At 39.8% G+C, this 18,036-nt stretch overlaps 5 protein-coding genes and 1 non-coding gene across 12 annotated transcripts; 4 read left to right on the top strand and 2 right to left on the bottom strand.

Moving 5' to 3' along the window:
* The first annotated feature begins 1,048 nt into the window (after window positions 1–1,048).
* LOC122043216 (protein IQ-DOMAIN 21-like) lies at window positions 1,049–3,361 on the top strand. Of its 2 annotated transcripts, none has more exons than XM_042603737.1 (4): window positions 1,049–1,287; window positions 1,379–1,714; window positions 2,146–2,592; window positions 2,659–3,361. In XM_042603737.1, exons 1-4 carry the CDS (start codon window positions 1,204–1,206, stop codon window positions 3,151–3,153), a joined length of 1,362 nt encoding a protein of 453 aa, XP_042459671.1. In that variant the 5' UTR covers window positions 1,049–1,203; the 3' UTR covers window positions 3,154–3,361. The 2 variants fall into 2 exon arrangements, with proteins under 2 accessions (XP_042459671.1, XP_042459672.1); XM_042603738.1 differs by having other exon boundaries at window positions 2,662–3,361.
* Window positions 3,362–3,703: 342 nt separating this feature from the next.
* LOC122043218 (protein kish-like) lies at window positions 3,704–7,408 on the top strand. The gene is made up of 4 exons (XM_042603740.1): window positions 3,704–3,892; window positions 4,000–4,106; window positions 4,941–4,975; window positions 7,183–7,408. Exons 1-4 carry the CDS (start codon window positions 3,890–3,892, stop codon window positions 7,248–7,250), a joined length of 213 nt encoding a protein of 70 aa, XP_042459674.1. The 5' UTR covers window positions 3,704–3,889; the 3' UTR covers window positions 7,251–7,408.
* A 115-nt stretch (window positions 7,409–7,523) lies between these two features.
* Window positions 7,524–8,988, bottom strand: LOC122043217 (bidirectional sugar transporter SWEET4-like). The gene is made up of 5 exons (XM_042603739.1): window positions 8,861–8,988; window positions 8,754–8,790; window positions 8,299–8,680; window positions 8,069–8,188; window positions 7,524–7,831 (listed from the first exon to the last, which is right to left on the bottom strand). The coding sequence occupies exons 1-5, from the start codon at window positions 8,901–8,903 to the stop codon at window positions 7,640–7,642; spliced, it is 774 nt and encodes a 257-aa protein (XP_042459673.1). The 5' UTR covers window positions 8,904–8,988; the 3' UTR covers window positions 7,524–7,639.
* A 1,478-nt stretch (window positions 8,989–10,466) lies between these two features.
* Window positions 10,467–10,538, top strand: TRNAG-UCC. Its single transcript has one exon. It is a non-coding gene; the product is annotated as a tRNA-Gly (tRNA).
* A 239-nt stretch (window positions 10,539–10,777) lies between these two features.
* Window positions 10,778–13,630, bottom strand: LOC122043220. Its single transcript, XM_042603741.1, has 4 exons — window positions 13,182–13,630; window positions 12,892–13,116; window positions 11,261–11,286; window positions 10,778–11,188 (listed from the first exon to the last, which is right to left on the bottom strand). Exons 1-4 carry the CDS (start codon window positions 13,554–13,556, stop codon window positions 10,954–10,956), a joined length of 861 nt encoding a protein of 286 aa, XP_042459675.1. The 5' UTR covers window positions 13,557–13,630; the 3' UTR covers window positions 10,778–10,953.
* Window positions 13,631–13,774: 144 nt separating this feature from the next.
* LOC122043221 (O-fucosyltransferase 13-like) lies at window positions 13,775–17,052 on the top strand. Of its 6 annotated transcripts, none has more exons than XM_042603742.1 (6): window positions 13,775–13,945; window positions 14,011–14,105; window positions 14,212–14,297; window positions 14,411–14,499; window positions 14,583–14,804; window positions 16,207–17,052. In XM_042603742.1, exons 1-6 carry the CDS (start codon window positions 13,815–13,817, stop codon window positions 16,937–16,939), a joined length of 1,356 nt encoding a protein of 451 aa, XP_042459676.1. In that variant the 5' UTR covers window positions 13,775–13,814; the 3' UTR covers window positions 16,940–17,052. The 6 variants fall into 6 exon arrangements, with proteins under 6 accessions (XP_042459676.1, XP_042459679.1, XP_042459677.1 ...); XM_042603745.1 differs by having other exon boundaries at window positions 14,227–14,297; XM_042603743.1 differs by having other exon boundaries at window positions 14,014–14,105.
* Window positions 17,053–18,036: the final 984 nt, after the last annotated feature.

The following is an 18,036-nucleotide window of genomic DNA, read 5'->3' on the forward strand; positions in this document are numbered from 1 at the left end:
ATATATATATATATATATATATATATATAGTATTTTGTTATCCTGCGCGACGCCACAGTGCGTGACTGTGCGCGCCGCGCAGGATAACAACGGTTTTTAGGGTTCAGGCTTTGATTATAGTGTTAAAACTATTTTTTTTTTAGATTTTACCTCTGGGGTTTAGACTTTCCAATTAGGTTATAGTGTTTGGTTTTAAAAAAAAATTAAAATAAAATTAATTTAAGTATTTATTGAGTATTATAATATGTTAAGGGGATATATTAAGATATTAAAAATTTATATAAGGAAATGTTAAATTTTTTAATTGATTTTTGAAATTTAAAATATTTAAAAAATTAAAAAAAAAATAAAAAACTGACCGATCTCCTGCGCGCGCGCACAGTCGCGCACTGTGCGAGCGCGCAGGAGATCAAAACTCTCTATATATATATAAAATTAAAGCGTCTATATATACACACACGTTGAAAACAAAATTTCTCTCAAAATTTAGTATCCAAAGTAATCTTGTTGTTTTGTTTTTTACTACATGTGTGAATTTTTCGGTCTAATTAATTTTGGAGAGAGGGATGCCTAGTCCCATAGATTGATGAGACAAATTCAAAAGTCGTCCAATATCCAACCTTCTAAATTTTTAATTCGGAAGAAATATCATATGGCACTCTAAATAATGGATACTTATGTGGACAAAAGGTATAAAAGGTGAATACATATTCATTTTAAATGTCCTCGTCAATTTATTTCAGGATAGACATGGAAGAGTTAAATAGTGACTAGCATATAACAAAAAAATTTATCTCAATTTTATTGAGATTGACAACATCTCATACGCTAGTCATTAGACTCATCCAAATAAAATAAAAGAAATAAATTTATATAAGTGATGCATTGGTACTCAGAACTATGCTATGAATTGAAGTTTACTTTGGTAGATCTGGAATCAAGTCTTTTATGGAGGTAAAATATGACTGATTTCCCAATGTAGAACCGTCGTATTATGGCAAAATACCGTGATTATAAATGGGATCCATCTCTAACAGGGGTAGACGCGGCCTCGTGACCGCCATAAATTCCATCGGCGCCCCGACGGCAAACACGAGAGCAAGCACTTTTAGCAACTAACTCACCTCCTCACCACCAGAAATCTCAACTCCGGTCTCTCCTTCCCTCTCTCTCTCTCTCAGTCGTCCTTCCGGAGATCGATCGATGGGGAAGAAGACGAGCTGGCTGTCGACGGTGAAGAAGGTCTTCAAGTCCAAGGAGGCGACCCACTCGATGTCCAATCGCCGGGTAATGTTCCTCTTCTCTTGGATTGTTCTGCCGCCTTCGATCTATAAATGCCGGTTGACATTCGCTGTGCCGATTTTCTTGTTCGCCTCAGAGGGACAGGAAGAGGGAGGCGGCGGCGGCCGCAGCGGCAGCGCCGTCGGAAGCGGAGGAGAACAATGAGGTGTCCTCCGAGATCTTGTCCGTGGAACATTTCCCGGTCGAGACGTCGCCGGATGCGACCAACCACGGCGGCGGCGAGGAAGAGGAAGAGGAGGAGGATGATCGGGTGGTGGTAGTGGAGCGGGACCGCGCGATAGCTGCGGCGACGAGGGCGGCAGCGGCCGCCGCGGAGGCGGCGGCGAGAGCGGTGTGGCTGGCGGGCGGCTCGCGGACGTCGAAGAAAGACCGCGCGGCGGTCGTCATCCAGTCTTTCTACCGCGGTTATTTGGTGCGTTTCCGATCTTTCCTCTCGTTTCCTGTCCTTTCCTCCTGCTTCTCTCTCTCTCTACGCATTACGGTTCGCGATTAGACGTGTAATCGAAGCTCCCCGTTTTCACTGCGGAAACTCTGCTGTTACAAACATTGCCATTGCCCCATTGCGAAGGGCATTTTTAGCGAGCGCACATGAACCAATTAAATTTGTATTGTCATAAATACACCACTGGCACACCGCTTGGAACGAAAAATTATCTCGCATCAACGTCCTACCAATAAAAAAGTTGCAACGCCAGGTATTTCACATGAACTAGCACCGTTCCAATTCCTTCGGTTTGATGGCAAGAACAGAACGCTAACCGTGATTGAAGAAATACTTAACTGGTTGCGTAAAAACTAGCAAAGGAAGCAGAGTTGTACTATCATCACTCAATTGTTGCGCAGGCACGGCGAGCGAGGCGAGCGTTGAGGGGACTCGTGAAGCTGCAGGCGCTGGTGCGAGGCCACCAGGTCCGGAAACAGGCGTACACGACCCTGCGCTGCATGCAGTCGCTCGTCCGCGTGCAGGCCCTGGTCCGCGCGCGCCGCCTCCAGCTCGCCACCACCCACCGCAACCTCCTCTTCTCCCCTTCCCCGACTGACCACGACACCTACCGCCTCAGTCACATGAAAAGCAGAGGGACGCAGGATTACCACCGCCTCGACGTGGAAGAAGACGACGAAGAGGGGGACGCAACCAATCGACCCATGTGCGCGATGAAGAGCCCGCTAAAGGGTTGGGACGGACGACAGCAGAGCATGGACACCGTCTCCGCCGACTCCCAGAGCAAGCACGAAGCCGCGGTCCGCCGCGAGAGAGCCCTCGCTTACGCGTACACTTGCACGCATCAGGTAACTATTTCCGTCACTGAAATGTCGATTCCATAGCAATACGGCACGTTCTCACGGTGGCTGCAGCAGTGGCCGCCGGAGCAGGTGAAACCCCAGTGGGGCTGGAACTGGCTTGAGCGGTGGATGGCTGTGGAGCAGTGGGAGGCCAGGCGTGGCGGCCTCCGGCCGCCACCCGTGAGCTCGTACGTCACGGCCACGGCCGCCATGGACGGCCTCTCGGAGAAGACGGTCGAGATGGACCCTGGAAGAGCCAGCCCAATCAATCCGACCACTCGCTACTCCTACCACTCCAAAGATGAGCCCGCCCGACCACGGGCCGCGGTTCCAAGTTACATGGCAGCCACGCAGTCCGCCAGAGCCAAGGCGCGGGCCCAGGCGCCACCGCCAGCCATGGCCAAGACAGGGATTGGGAGATTACGCCCAGGCCATGCTGCCGACTCATCAAGCTCCGGCGGGGGCACGTCAATGTATCTGGCCGCTCGAAGCCCCGGTCACGGAATTAGGCTTAATGCGCAGAGAAGGCAGCATACTGGCTATAGTCCGGACTCCAGCTGCGACTGATATGACAACGCGCCGCCGCTCCGAGAAAGGGCAGGGAGGATCTCTGTCATCCGCTTCTTTTGATCCTCCATTGAAGAAAAGAAAACAAAAAAAATTGTTTCATGATGAAAAATAATGATGCTATCAAACCGGACTGGCCGGTTAAAATATTAAGTTCAAGCACTTGTATAATTTCCTTTTTGTGCCTATTTGTGGTGTACTCTTTGTATGCGTATGCTAAGTTCTTTACATTTATTCTAAGTGGAAGTGTACGTGTTCATTCACAACAATTTGTTGTCCTTTTCCTCATTTTAATTTTTTATTTAATATATTGTTAAAAAATTTATTAATAAATATAATTTATAAATATTATTTATGAATATTATTTATAAATATTAATGAGCTAATGTATATGGGTTCAATCATAATCTTATATGTTTATTATCAAATTGAATTGTCCATAAATATTTGGTTATTTAACAATCATCCCTTTGCTAAACAATGGGAGTTTTCATAAATACTAAAGTTGCAGGGGTAAAATGAAATTTTACTGAACGTTTTATTACCGTGGGAAAGGAGTAGCAGCCAACAGACAATTGGAACGAGGGGCTTCGACGAAAACTGGTTTCGTTCGCAGCCGAGTCGTAACCCTGGAAGAGAAAGAGCAACTCCGGCGATCGTCATTCAAGGTCCTTCTGCGATATCCCGCTGCGGTACAGATCCAAGTTCCTCGATTGATATCTAGGAATCGCCTCCCATGGTAAGAGAAATCCATATCCTCTTTCTGATTCGTGCATCGACTCTTGCCTTATTCCTTGCCGATCGATTTGGGGAATTACTGATGCTGACACTTGGCTGCTTCGTCAGTCGGCGCTGTTCAATTTCCATTCTTTCCTGATGGTGGTGCTGTTCATGATCTGCACCTGCACCTACATCAAGATGCAATTCCCTGCCATTCTCGAGCAAAGGACAGGGTAATTACCAGCAGTCTCCCAGGTTTCCTCTTATTTGTATTCGAAATTATTCTCTTTTCTGTATGATTCCATTTCATGTTAGTATTCTAGGGCTTGTTCATTGAGAATCTGTATCATTTAGGTGACTTGTGAGTTGGAGAAGGATGTAAAGCAGGAAAGTTTTTTCTTATTATTTTTCTTTCTTTAGGAGACACCTTTGTAAGGTAGCTTAAATAGAGAATATAATCAAGTTGGAACCTGGAGGTGAAGACGTTGGAGAAGCAAAGGAGACTTTTTAGAGTTGTCTTCAACTGACACACAGACATTGTGATCATTATGATAGTTTGGAACACTCTGTCTAGGAACAGAAGTCTGAAATCCCTTATTCAAGATGTTTCCTGTTACTTGAAAAATGGATCAACAGTTCTCTTTTGATTTTGCAAAAGAGTGTAAAAGTTTTAGGTCATTCGATATTGAAAAGGATTGCAAGTATGAGTGTCCTTGTGGTAATTTTGTCGAATACTATCATGTTCCTAACAAATTCTCAGTTGTAAAGCATTTTCAGACTTCCTTATTAGGTGCTCGTCAGGATTGTTAGTCATCCCACTAATGTTTACTGCTGCCCCTTGCTGAAATTTGCCCCAAAGTTGTTGTTCATGTGTTATCAAAGTTGTACAGCAGAAGTTGTAACAATTGTTCATGAGCATTGTCTTATTCCGAATGAACACACGTTTCTCATGGGGCAATGGGTTGAAGCACATCATAAAGCGTTCTAGATGTTAATTTTTTAGTGGTTTAATTGTTATCTTTACCAATAATTTGCAGGATTTGATTTTGTAGTTTAACTTCTGTCAGGTTTCGTGGTTTCTTCTGGAAGGCTGCTAGAATAGGTATGTTATCATTAACTGTTTAGAATGAATTAGTTTGTAAAATTTTCCATTGGTTTCCAAATCTTATGCTGTATTAGAATCAGAATCATGCTTGTTCTCTATGCTGGCAATGCATTAGGTAAGCATGCAAAAAAGTATTTTGTAGGAATATGCGCGTTTGTTGTTTACTAAGTATATGCATATATGACAATGAATTGGGAAAAACATGGTTTGAAGATGATTTATTTTGCATGTTGCAATGGCACGCACACAATGTAAAAAATGAATTGATTAATATATCTATCCCTCATATTTTAGGGTTGATGATTGCAGTTGATTATTTCTTTTGCAATTTTCATGCAAATACTTTAATATCAGTGGAAATTATGGTTAATATTTTTCTTTTGGGATGAGCTGCTCTTCCTTCTTATTGATTCCAGCCATTTGTAGTGTGTATTGACTAGTCACATTTCCTTCCTAAATATTACATTCTTCATTAATTGATTTTGTAATCTAAAAACTAAACTACTATTGGGCGGAGCAGGAATAACATTATCAGAAAGTTACAATCAACATTTATATATTATTTTTACAACTCTTTTCATCTATATGCAGTTTCAGGCTTCTTTAAGAACTAGTCTTGTGATACTCGCAACAGTTACTTCTCCATATTAGTATTACTCATCCACATGCCCTATATATGAATTAAACAGTTTCTCATCCCATTGTTCATAATTCTAGCAATCTTAGAGGATGTATTATTAGCCAACACATTTTATTCCTATATTTTAGTTTTCAATTGTTTCTTTTCAGAGTACTTATTATACCCTTCTTAAAAATGATTATATAGTTTTCAACATCAGGATAGTTAGATATATCGATATAGCGTGCAGTATCTTGCAAAGGCTAATGTGTTTAAATCGTAGATGAACTATAGATAAACTTCTCTATCTTTCAATTTCTTTCCTTCTATTCAAGCCTTTGTGTCAAAGCTAGGAGGCTCCACAAATACAGTCTTGCATTGGTAAATGCACAGGTCTAATAGTGTCTGTGTAACGCCCCAGCCCGGGCGGGCCCAACCCGGACCGAACCAGGAATGACACCAGAATTACCTATCGGTTTGATGACTAGCTCCACAGACCACCGTAGGTCCTTTCAGCGTGCTTTGTCCTCACTCGCACGCACCTGGAAAACTTCCCAGGAGGTCACCCATCTTCAGATTTCTCCAAGCCAAGCACGCTTAACTTTGGAGTTCTTAAGTTTGGGCTTCCGAAAAAAAAGGTGCACCTTGGTGATATGGATAGTACCATCTAATCTTTTAAGTCATATTTAATCAGAATCTCAGAACCGGAGTATTACAGTCTGCGTAGGCGTGAGTCGGGAGGAAGGATGTTAAAGCTAGGATGCTCTTCACCTATAGTCCAACAGTGGGTGCTCCGTTGTGTCAGTATATATTATGTCTTCCTTTCGAGAGTCCGAATTGGGATGAATGGGGGTCTGCCCCTACCTCAACACTTCCAACAGGAGATTTTCTTGACAACAATTCTCTTGCTTCAGTTCGGTTTGTCCACGTCTAAGCACTTGGCTGTTATTTTATAATAGCTTGTATTGTCGACTAAGATAACTTTGTCGCTTTCAGCTGATAGATGGATAGTGTATCAAACTTTCTCTCTGTAGCTATCCTGATAAGAAATTCAAAAGATGGAAATCGGAGCAATGAACAATTTGAATCCAGTTTCAACATCTCAAGCACAGAACATTACCAACGTCATCTACTAGCTTTGTGATTGCTCCGTGATTGGGAGCTTGAAAATTCAGTCTATGGATTTGGTAGGTAGCCTATTAATGCTAAGATATATTTTTTTAAAAGAAAAAATGGCACGAACTCATGTTTCTTTACCATTGATCTGCAAGTTATGTTTCTTCGAATCATTCTTGACACAGCCTAGAAAAAGAATTTTACACAATTCATTATCAACTGCAAGTTTGGATTTGGATTTAACTCCTAGGAAGGCCAGAAGCTTTGCTGGCTGTTCCCGATTTTGTGTTATGTCTCTTGCATGGTAATTCCAAGATATATGTAAATTGATGACCACTCGTTGGCATAGGTTGCCCAACACTTCCCATTTATGCAATAAAACAAAGTCTCAGTGGAGTTTTTTTTCAAAATTTTGCAATGTGTCATACTCCTGATATCTTACATGACATCCATCTTGATTTTGCTTCAGGCGAACGACTAAGCCCATGGGTAGCCTTGGGTTGCTTTGCAATGGGTATTTCCATCATTATTTTCTGACTGAATGTAAGTTATACTTAACGAGTTATTTTTACTTGCTGGTGGACTTCTGGCTTCTTTTGCACCAACAATATTAATTTTCCATTAGCGAGTTTGAAGACGGTTGTAATTAGCGGTCTCTACATTTGTTGAAGTACAATGCCATTCTTTCCCTCTTACACTATCGTCTGTGATTTTATTTGATTTAGCAGATAACTCTTCTCTCGATGGTTGTTAAATTACAAAAATTTAGGGGCGTTGTTTGGATGATTTGAGTGAGACTGGATGGGTCAATTAGGCAGGAATAGTCAAGAAGATTTAAATATTTTATGTTGTAGACGAGTCATAGTTCAATTTTTTACCACGGAAATTAAAACACAGTACATATTATTCAAACTCTTCCTGCCATGTCATTTGGCGGCGGCGCCACTTCCAGCCTTGTCGTTGTTAGCGTCGACGGCCTGGACCACCACCACCTCCGCCATCTCCGCCTCCGCCGCCTTCCGCCTCCGGCCGGCGATCTGCCGCTGCGTGGAGCTGTAGTAGACGGCGTAGAGCACCAGCTGCGCCACCGCGAACGCCACGCCGAGCGCGTTAGGTATCTGCATGCAAAAGAGGCCAAATGAAGACGATGCATCGGCGTCACTCGGTAGAATGGTTCACGAGACTGAATTCTGTATCACAAGGACCAGCGACTTCGAAACTGCCCATCACTGGGATGGGATAGCTTCATGATTGCCAGTTTCGTACAGTGCCCATCTCTCATATCTCTCTCTCTCCAAACATCGCATGTGATAGGTAAATTAACAAAAGATTTTAACCATCTCAGGAATTCTCACAGTGATGTAAAGGTCAAAGCGGATGAGCGCGTAAGCAGTCCAGCAAAGTCCATTAAACAACGACGCAAGCGACAAAGTCAGTGGCATGAACTCAACGCTCTTCGTCTCTATCACCATTTTCTGCCACATCAGTAAAAAAAAAAACACAAATCACTCATTAATTAACTATCAACCATTTAATTACCAGAAAAATATAATTAATATTCCACTAAATGTAGTTGTTTACTTACCATGACGGATAAGGGAGCGGCGTACATCATGGCGCCGAAGACGACGCAGAGGACGCCGACGACCATCGAGCGGCGGTCGTTGGTGTGCACCGTGGTGAGGACCACCAGTGCGACGGCAGCGACGAAGGTAGTCTCGGCCGCCAGAATGGCGGCCACCTTCCCTCGCTGCTTGCCGCTCCGGGCGTAGATTAGGAAGAGGAGGACGTAGGCGAGCTCGATGGCCATGCCGGAGCCGTTGATGGTGAGCACCAGCGTGCTGTGCGGGTGCACCACCGGCAGCCCGTACACCACCCACATCATGCAGTTCAGCAGCGTCGCGACGTACGGCACCACCGAGAACTCCTCCACCGACCCTTTCTTGCATATTCTTACAAATGTCGGCCTAACACATCCATCCATTAAACTCCCCCCGAAAAATGGACAACAATTTACACACATAGACTAGATATGCTTACAGTGGAGACAGGAAGAGGCCCAGTGAAATTGCATTCCCTGGAAACAGAGAGAGAGGGAGAGAGATTAAAATGTGCGATTAAAACAATAGATTGCATGCAGTGCATACCAAGAATTCCAACTGCTGTTCGAATGGCGTCGGCAGAAACCATGATTAAGTTGTGAAATGGGCGAGGAGAAAGTGAAAGGGGTATAGCTAAATATATAATAAGGTAAGGTTGGGAGTCAAGTCGAGTGAGTAAGAGAGACGGAGGCGGATATGGATGAAGTAAAGAGGGTGGCACTTTGTTCGAGAGTTTGAAATTGAAGCGTACCGATGGGATGGTGACTGCATGGTGGGGGCGAAGCTAGCGACCAACTCCTCTGTCTCTCTCTCCCTCTTCCCTTCCCTGATCTGGCACCATGTCTGTAAATAGTGGCCGCCATGTCATAACTGGGCCCGTATTCACCGTGATTTACTCCCTCTCATACTTGTGGGGCCGGGGTGAGGGGGCCGCTGGGTTGGCGGTTCCAACCTTTTGCATCATGTCTGTAAATAGTGGCCGCCCGTGTTTCAGATCAGCGTCGCCATTGTTTTATTATCAGAGTTAGCTTCGGAGGTAGACCAATGGTCTTTATATATCAGGAGTTGTTACAATAATCCAATCGATTTGAGCTCTTATTTTGAATGTAAGTTATATTACAATAATGCAATAGATTTGAGCTCTTATTTTGAATTTAATTAGTGGAATCCACCTTCCTCCTTGCCTCTTTAGACTCGTGATGCGCTTGGAGTTTTGGGTTTCAGATCAAGATGAGTGACCAAATGGCAGACCGAGCATTTATGAAGTAGAAAACAAAGTCTCTATAATAACTCCTCAGTGTGCGTTACAAGACTTTTCCTATCCACTTATATACCACTGCCAGAAAAATATAAATGTAATTTGGAAGGTTTTGTGATTAATCTGAAAAATAAATTAAAAAAATACTATTAGCCATCTTAAATATATATCTTGTAAGAATTTATAATCTTTTTAATTTTAATTTTTTAATTTGAAAATTATAATTCAATTCTTAAATTATAAAGGCAAAATCTAATTGACGCCTAAATCACTGTAACACATACCGTCACTTAGCGTACCATCCATAATATATATATACATATACTAATGTAATAAATAAATTAAATATTGATGAATAAATTTGATATTCAATTTGATAAAAATTTATTTATGTTCATTTAAAGTATATAAAATTAATTAAATAAATAAATTTGAACAATTTATTAAATTAAATAAATAAGATTCAGATAATTAATATTGGTCAATAATGTTTGTGAACATATTTAAGAATATCGTTCGTGAATAATATTTATCAATAAAATTTTTATCAAATACTAAATAAATAAATAAAAAATAAAAATAAATAAATAAATTTATATTATCAAAAATTTATATTATCGAAAACCCTAAAAAATAAATTAAGTCAAATTTAAATAATTATTTTAATAATTTACTTTATTTTATTTTAAGCTCGACTTAGTTCATTTATTTGAACATTATGAAAGTTAATTTAACTGAGGTTGCTTACCGTCTTATGCGAAGCAATGCGTGGATAAATAAGTAGCTAGTTAATTTAAAATTAATAATCTATTTTTTTTTTTTTTGCTTGATTTGTCCCACTGGCACAGTAGAACTATATTGGATATACAATTTTGTAATTTTGAAAGACAACTAGCGTTTGTAGTCCAACGGTTAGGATAATTGCCTTCCAAGCAATAGACCCGGGTTCGACTCCCGGCAAACGCAATTTTTTCGTTTTCATTCTCTGTTCCAGATCAATGGAATTAATACAATAGTTCTGATGAAGTTTTCTTACGTTACCAAATTTTGTATTCATATAGCAGTTCCAAAAGAGCTTTTTGCGATTATGATCAACTTATAGTGGCTAGGGGATGGAATTTTTTCCCCCCAGAACATAGAGTTTGATATTGCAAAATTGATTATCTAATCAGCATCGAGTGCTCAAGTGATATTGACCAGTCAAATTAGATTAACCAACGCATACAATAAAGAATAAATCATTCGTCCTGATGTGTTTTAGGATCTCGCACTGCAGTTCCCAGTGAGCTCAAAATGTTTGGCATCCATGAAATGCAAAGAAAACACAGAAATGCATGACTAAATTACACATACAAATACAAACAAGTTTTTTTTTTTTTTTTTATGATGATTTAGTTTCGTCTGAGTTCTGTGGCACTTCATCCGTTCTGGATTCCAAAGCATTAGCAGTGCCTTCTGCTGGAGCCATTTCACTGGGCCGAGGAGTATCATCCTTTACAGTAGCAGGCGCATTACTGAAGGAACCAAGAGCTAACTGTCCGGCGTAGAGTATCAAGCCGACAGAATTGACACCGAAAACAAATGTTGCGAGATAGCAAATCCCATTGACAATAGTTCTGAGAAATGTTTGTAACACAGCTCAGATCTTTGCAAGTAAAAAACCGCATTAGGAAAAAAAAAGGGCATACCTTATTGTGATGGTTATCTGTCGGACCTGAACAACATTGTAATGAAATTGTATTAGGAAAAAAATATACATTTCGTTGTAAATCATCTTCCGGAAAACATAAATAAAGCTTTCTGAGAAGCATTCTTTCAGTGGCTAGAAAAATGAAAAGGCCATTGACGTCGTAACTTAAGTTACATAAATGAGTTTCTTTCATTAAGAGTATCGACATCAACTTTCTTAAACAGAGAATTTATTTTAAATTTTATATTTTATGTAAAAAAAATTTTTTTACATCAATTACTCTATCCATTCCCTAAATTTAGATTCCATGAATAATAATTATCTAAATTTAGGGAATGAAATCCATTCCCTAAACATTTAAATATCATTTGATTTGGAAGAGAGAATAAATATAGAGAATTGATTGGATAATAAAAAGTAGATATTATATAGGGAGAAAGAAAAAATAATAAAAAATGTGGAAGAGAGAGAAGAAAATAATAAAAAAATAAAGCTAATGAAAATTTTAGAATAACTGATGTAGTATGAAGTGAAAAATGATTATATAAATTTAATAAAATGGATGATTTATCCCAAATTTTAGAGATATTGATGTGGATGTTCTAAGCTAGAAGCGTAAAACAGTGCGTATATATTTACAGATTCAATATTTTTGCTGGATAAAAAAATAGCAGAAAACAATGAAAAGGATAAAAAGTAAGAGGATTCATAAAATGCTGGCAAGATTTTTACGTGTTGCAATCTCTTACATCAGTCAATAATTTCTTCTTTTTTTTTCCCGCTCCTGCTCTCTCCTTCCAATCTTTCTTTTCATTGAAACAATTAATCTACTTCAACTACTTCCACAAGCAACTCAGTTTTGAATTTTGAGGACAATAACTCTACTCAATTTTGATTTCTGCAAGGCATCTGTAGGGAATACTCCAAGTCTCAAATTTCTTCTAGTGTATTATCATGTTGTTGTTAGAGCTTTACCTACTAGGATGGTAAACTCATTGACTCATCCAACATGGACAACTCCACAACAGGTAAATGAAGTCTGAATGGTCAAGACACTCCTTTAGACCAATTATCCACAAAAGGTTGAGCCTAAAAGTTAGACTCTCTCACTTTAAGCCTTGTGATCCTTCTTTTGGTTATCGACAATCATCTCCTAAAAGGCAACAAATTTTGTTTCTGAACCAGAGCACTCTGAATTTCAAGACCCATCAAACCTTAAACAATTTGAAACTCTGAAAAATCAAGAAGCAGTCTCAGTCAACCTTAAGCGATTCAAAACCTTTAGAGCATTCTTTTGACACTCATTCTGCATTCATAAAATTCGCTAACTGTAACTAAAAGTAATCATTTGTATCAGATTGGAATAATAAGAGAACTCGTTTAGCAACTCCTTTAGGATCTAAGCTTGTTCTTTGTTCTTAGTATATGCAGTTCACTCTCTGAACTGCAGATCGACTATTGCATCTACTTTTAGGCAGTTTCAAACAAACCAGAAACTGCTCGGCAATGGGTATAGGACCATGCATGTCTAGTTTTAATTGACTAACAAACATGTTTACGGTCACAGATGATACTCAATTTGAGAGATGAAAAACAATAGAGCAAAAACAATTGCCAATAGAAACTAACCGAAAAATTATCGGAAATGGTCTGACGATTGAGAGAAGCCTCTATTGTGGTTGTGAACTTGTAGAGTATGAGGGCGATGACCCCAGCCGCAATACCGCCTAGCAATGCCTGCAGTGGGGAGGGTGGTTTTCCTGCCTCCAATGGCGACGCGCCAATCGCCTTCAAGCTCTCCAAAGCTTCGTCCTTTAGGGTTTTCGGCTTCTCCACTCCGCTCGATCGCAATCTCTGTTTGACATCGAGTTCCTAAAATCTGAACAGGAAAATGAAGAGAGAGAGGGAAAGAAGGATACCAATTCTTTGGCTCTTTTGGCGCGGCGCCGCAGGGATCGAAACAAGAAGACGGAGATGGCGCCGGTGAGGAGCACGCTGGTGGAGACCTGGAGTGGGGTAGGGTTATCATCGACTGCGAATATGGAGGACCCGGTGGAGGAAGGGAGCTCTACGGGACCGTCCTCGATACCTCGTGCATCCTCCTGCGAACCATCGGTTTCAGGAAGATCGGCGAGCAATGGTCGGAGCGCGGCCAAGGGGGCCGGCCTGCCGCCGGAAGCGCGGAGGAAATTGGAGCCACTGGCGGCGGTGCGATGAAGGAGGATGAGAGGAGGAAGTGGCGAGCGGTGGGAGGAGGAAGCGAAGGGGACGAGGAGGCTGTGAGGACGGAGCATTTGGCGAGGACGGCGGCGGGGAGCGGGAGGATAACGCGCAGCGTGTTCCAATACCAGGAAATAGCTTTGAAATAATAAAGCGATTTTTTTTAATAAGGAAAATAATATGTGCGATATATAATATGCGGGGTTTATTTTTGAAAAGGCCCAGAAAGAACAATAATTTACATCATTGTTTTGCTGTATAAGATGAAATAACTCCGAATCCCTGCGTCGTCGCTAGTAACACGCCGACAGGAACCATCTTCGGCGATCGTGATGTCGTCTGCCTCGTGGCGCCACCGAGTGCATCCGCTCCTCCGCCGCCTCCTGATTTCCTTCCTCCTACTCCCTCCTGTTCTCCTCCTCGCCGCCTTCCTCTTCTCTCCCACCGCTTCTAATCCTTTCGAGTGAGTACTAGATCTATCTCTCTCCCTCCCATTATCGTCACATCTCATCTTATCCTGCTCCTCAGCAGGTCCTTCTCGCCGGAGGAGTCCGACATCTGGAGCGCGCGAAGGGTGGTGGATTGGAAGCCGTGCAATTGGTGGAAGAGCGCACCTTTAGCTGGTCTGCCCTCCTTTCAGTCTCTGTCCATCATTAGGGTTAGGGTTAAGATTATTATTAATGAGATCTGCTCAAACTGTATTTTTTTTTTAATCGTAGCGGGGTTAAGATTCTTATGCTGCAGCTCTGCCCGCGAAGACCAACGGGTACATTCGGGTGGATTGCTATGGCGGCCTGAATCAGATGAGACGCGACGTGAGTGCGATTCAATCAATCTGTAAAATATATGTTCTTTATTTTATTTTCCTCGTCTTTCCTTGATTTTCTTCATGGCGATGAAAAAGTCGTTGCTTTATGCCCAATTTCAGTTCTGCGACGGGATCGGCATAGCCCGAATCCTAAATGCTACTCTGGTATTGCCAAAGTTTGAGGTGGCCGCTTACTGGAATGAGTCGAGGTATGATTGTAGGAATGCTGAAAGAGTAATGTTGAATGATCGTTAGTCAATTATTGCTGATTGAAAATCTTGATCTCAATCAGTGGCTTCGCCGATGTGTTTGATGTAGACTACTTTATTCAACAAACTCAAGGTTTTGTCCAAGTTGTGAAAGAGTTGCCTGAAGAGTTTGCTTCAACAGAACCTTTCAGGGTGGATTGCCACAAACGAAAAGGGCAGTTTGATTATGTTGAGGCAGTGCTCCCTGCGTTGCTGGAACATCGTTTTATATCTTTAACACCAGCTATGAGCCAGAGAAGAGACAGGTATTTTTTTCAAAAACCATTACTATAGCAAATGTTCTAGGATCGACGAAATTACGCTCTGTCCATCTCTATCATAAGACAAGTTTGTAGCTCTACTAGACATTTAAATCAATGCTTACCATATCGATACTAAAAAATCAAATATAAATTAATAAAATAACATAATTCTTTTGCTTCTTGTGACGTGCATATAAACATGGCAGAATTATATAACTTAACCCAGTTAGCTGTCTTTTGCAAAGAAAGGAAACTAATTCTTTCCTACAATAACAAGGCACTGATTTTTCAGTTGTTCCCACATAAGTTGATATTAAGGTTTGTGTAGATGAAGTGTTTTTGTGGGTTGCTGTAATACTAGAATCCTATGTTCTTAATTACTGAATCATGCAATTATTGATATGCATGAAATGCTAGGGGATTAGTTAGATTATTTAAATACTATCTTCCTCTAAAAGGAGAAGCAAACTGTTGTGTGTATGAGAAATTAACTAGAGGTAACATGCTGTTAAAGCTGGATTGGAGAATCTTCTTTTGCTATGGCACCTATTTTTGCTTTCATTTGATACTCCAGAATTAGACTCAAAACCAATAATATCCATCTATTCATGGAAAATGATCTTTTTCAGCATCTTAACAGTTGATCTGTTGTTTCTATATCCAAGCCCATCGTCTATAATGTCCAGATGAACAACTTGGAATCTTCCAATTTTTTACAAATGTTTATATCTGGTCATGACAACTCTTTTCATTTGTAGTGGCTATTTACTTACATTTTGTTGTCGCTTTGATATGTAAAATCATGCTACTTATTTTCATTTTTAATAATTGATGATAATTGAAAAGAATGTTAAATACTTTGAAAAGAAAATTGATAGTCACCAGTAAGCTTTGCAAATTAACTGAACTTTTATTTTAATTTACTGTTGGTTATCAGAACAATTTGGTGTAGCATCTGTAGCTTTTATCCTTCATGATCTTGTAAAGAAACAACTGCCTTTTGCATGCCTTAATTATCTTGTAAATCAATTACCGCTTATGTGACACTTGAATGATCATAATTCATATTCATACCCTAAATTTAGTGAATTAATGTTTCTTGGAACGACTTACCCATCACAATAGAGATTGCTCTATTTAAAATCTTTTAGTTTTTAAATGATTCTTTTAATCTAGATATACTAATTCCAACTAGCATATTTTATGTGTACTGGTGTAGATGTGAATCTCTTAATTCTACAATTTTTTCGAATAGCTATTCACATACAATAGAATTATTTTAAAGCTGGTTAATTTTTATTTGATTTAACAATGATCACAGATTCCTCCGATTGTTTCTTTTCTTACATAGAAAGAAAAACAATTGTTAACAAATGATAATCCTAATGATTTTTGTTTGGTTTAGGTATCCACTATATGCTAAGGCTGCTCTTTGCCAAGGGTGTTATAGAGCACTGCGTCTCAATAAGGCCTTGGAGGCTAAAGGTTCTGAACTTTTCAAATTGATACCAAAACCTTTCCTTTCTCTACATCTCAGATTTGAACCCGATATGGTGGCATACAGCCAATGTGAATACTCTGGACTCTCCTTGGCATCCATGAGCTCTATTGAATCTGCACGCGGCGATAGAAAACCATGGACTGGTGATGCTGCACGTGCTTGGAGGAATCGTGGGAAATGCCCTTTGACACCGAAAGAAACAGCATTTATCCTCCAATCTCTTAAAATCCCTGCCAATACTTCAATCTATTTGGCAGCTGGTGATGGTCTTATGGAGACGGAAGGCTTCGCGTCTGTCTACACCAACACACATACTAAATCATCTCTCTTGCAAACAGAAGATTTTCTCACCATGCATGGCAACACTAAAGCCGCATTGGATTACTATGTTTCGATTAACAGTGATGCATATGTAGCGACTTATTTTGGAAACATGGACAAGATGGTAACTGCAATGAGAGCAGTGAATGAACATCACAGAACATTGGTTCTGAGCAGGAGGGATTATGCAAACTTTACTTCAATCGGGCTGAAAGGGGTGGAGCTGGCTGATGCGTTATGGAAATCTCACAGGGAAGATTTTGTGATGGGAAGGGGTACTGCTTTACCAGATTGTTTCTGTGATTCAATTTTGTGAAAAAAAGTCATTGGATGAAAGGAATTTTGACGTGTAACTCTTAACTGCTCTTTTAAAGACAAGCAACTAAATATTAGCTAATGCTGAAGATTCACATTCTTTACTAGGAATTATTTTGTTGTTTATGACCTGAGTTTTACCTGCCACACAGGCGGTGAGGGTATTTGGATCAGATTTTATATCCTCTATCTTTATCCTCATTTACGTCAGTATTCAACTTTCCTCCCTTGAAATGTATGAGAAAATTAAATGCACGGACGGGACGAGATATAATCAGAATTAGTAGGATTCTGTCATATCGATCTCCGTATCTGAAGTCAAATATCACCCTACTCGGTTATTTATTCAGGTTTAAAAAATTCTTTTATATTCTACTCCATTTAGCTTGGGATATCGAATTTGAAGATCCGATGAATAATCTGATATTCGATTTGAATTGAATGGAAGAGACGTAGAAAGATTTTCTTTAATCTGATTAAATAATTAAAGTAATTGACCATGGAGAGATTAAGATACACAGAGGCTCCTACCCAATCCTTAAAAAAATAGACATTTTACTATACAATCAAAATATATCTGCCGTTAATAGATAGATAATTTAATCTTAATCTTAAAAAATATCATTTAATAGCTTTTGAATTTAATAAATTTTAAAAAAAAAATCTGTTAGAGCATCCAGCTCCCATTGTATGATGTGGCAAATAAAAGTTGGGAGCCGCTCCCCATTGGGGAGAGCTCCTTGAGCATCATCAATTATGTGGCATGGGCAGAGATTAAGGACATCTCCAATTGTTAAATTTTTCAATAAGTTTTTTTTGTAATTTCTAATATATCACATCAATGTCACATCATAATTATAAAAAACTTTTAAAATATCTCCAATGGTTAAACCTTTCAATGAGTTTTTTATAATTTTCAATATGTCATATCATATTACATCACAAGCATAAACATCTACTATATCTCCATAATGAAAAAAATTTCATACAATTTTTTATGTGTATCCTATATTATAAATCATATATTATTATTTATTAATTTTTTATTTAATATATCTATATATTTTTCATTTAATATTTTAATTAATTTATGATTTT

This window comes from Zingiber officinale, chromosome 2A, assembly GCF_018446385.1.
Source record: "Zingiber officinale cultivar Zhangliang chromosome 2A, Zo_v1.1, whole genome shotgun sequence".
NCBI lineage: Eukaryota > Viridiplantae > Streptophyta > Magnoliopsida > Zingiberales > Zingiberaceae > Zingiber > Zingiber officinale.

What these genes read in the sequence shown, in the direction of transcription:
- LOC122043216 (XM_042603737.1), top strand. Translation starts at nt 1,204, where the DNA reads ATGGGGAAGAAGACGAGCTGGCTGTCGACGGTGAAGAAGGTCTTCAAG. An exon ending in ACTCGATGTCCAATCGCCGG is followed by an intron (nt 1,288 to 1,378) that starts GTAATGTTCCTC and finishes TGTTCGCCTCAG; the next exon opens with AGGGACAGGAAGAGGGAGGC. An exon ending in CTTTCTACCGCGGTTATTTG is followed by an intron (nt 1,715 to 2,145) that starts GTGCGTTTCCGA and finishes ATTGTTGCGCAG; the next exon opens with GCACGGCGAGCGAGGCGAGC.
- LOC122043218 (XM_042603740.1), top strand. An exon ending in ATTCTCGAGCAAAGGACAGG is followed by an intron (nt 4,107 to 4,940) that starts GTAATTACCAGC and finishes AACTTCTGTCAG; the next exon opens with GTTTCGTGGTTTCTTCTGGA. An exon ending in CTGGAAGGCTGCTAGAATAG is followed by an intron (nt 4,976 to 7,182) that starts GTATGTTATCAT and finishes ATTTTGCTTCAG; the next exon opens with GCGAACGACTAAGCCCATGG.
- LOC122043217 (XM_042603739.1), bottom strand. Translation starts at nt 8,903, where the DNA reads ATGGTTTCTGCCGACGCCATTCGAACAGCAGTTGGAATTCTTG. An exon ending in AACAGCAGTTGGAATTCTTG is followed by an intron (nt 8,791 to 8,860) that starts GTATGCACTGCA and finishes CTCTGTTTCCAG; the next exon opens with GGAATGCAATTTCACTGGGC. An exon ending in GCTTTGACCTTTACATCACT is followed by an intron (nt 7,832 to 8,068) that starts GTGAGAATTCCT and finishes TTTTGCATGCAG; the next exon opens with ATACCTAACGCGCTCGGCGT.
- LOC122043220 (XM_042603741.1), bottom strand. Translation starts at nt 13,556, where the DNA reads ATGCTCCGTCCTCACAGCCTCCTCGTCCCCTTCGCTTCCTCCTCCCAC. An exon ending in CCAAAAGAGCCAAAGAATTG is followed by an intron (nt 13,117 to 13,181) that starts GTATCCTTCTTT and finishes GATGTCAAACAG; the next exon opens with AGATTGCGATCGAGCGGAGT. An exon ending in CAGATAACCATCACAATAAG is followed by an intron (nt 11,189 to 11,260) that starts GTATGCCCTTTT and finishes AACATTTCTCAG; the next exon opens with AACTATTGTCAATGGGATTT.
- LOC122043221 (XM_042603742.1), top strand. Translation starts at nt 13,815, where the DNA reads ATGTCGTCTGCCTCGTGGCGCCACCGAGTGCATCCGCTCCTCCGCCGC. An exon ending in TGAATCAGATGAGACGCGAC is followed by an intron (nt 14,298 to 14,410) that starts GTGAGTGCGATT and finishes GCCCAATTTCAG; the next exon opens with TTCTGCGACGGGATCGGCAT. An exon ending in ATGAGCCAGAGAAGAGACAG is followed by an intron (nt 14,805 to 16,206) that starts GTATTTTTTTCA and finishes TGTTTGGTTTAG; the next exon opens with GTATCCACTATATGCTAAGG.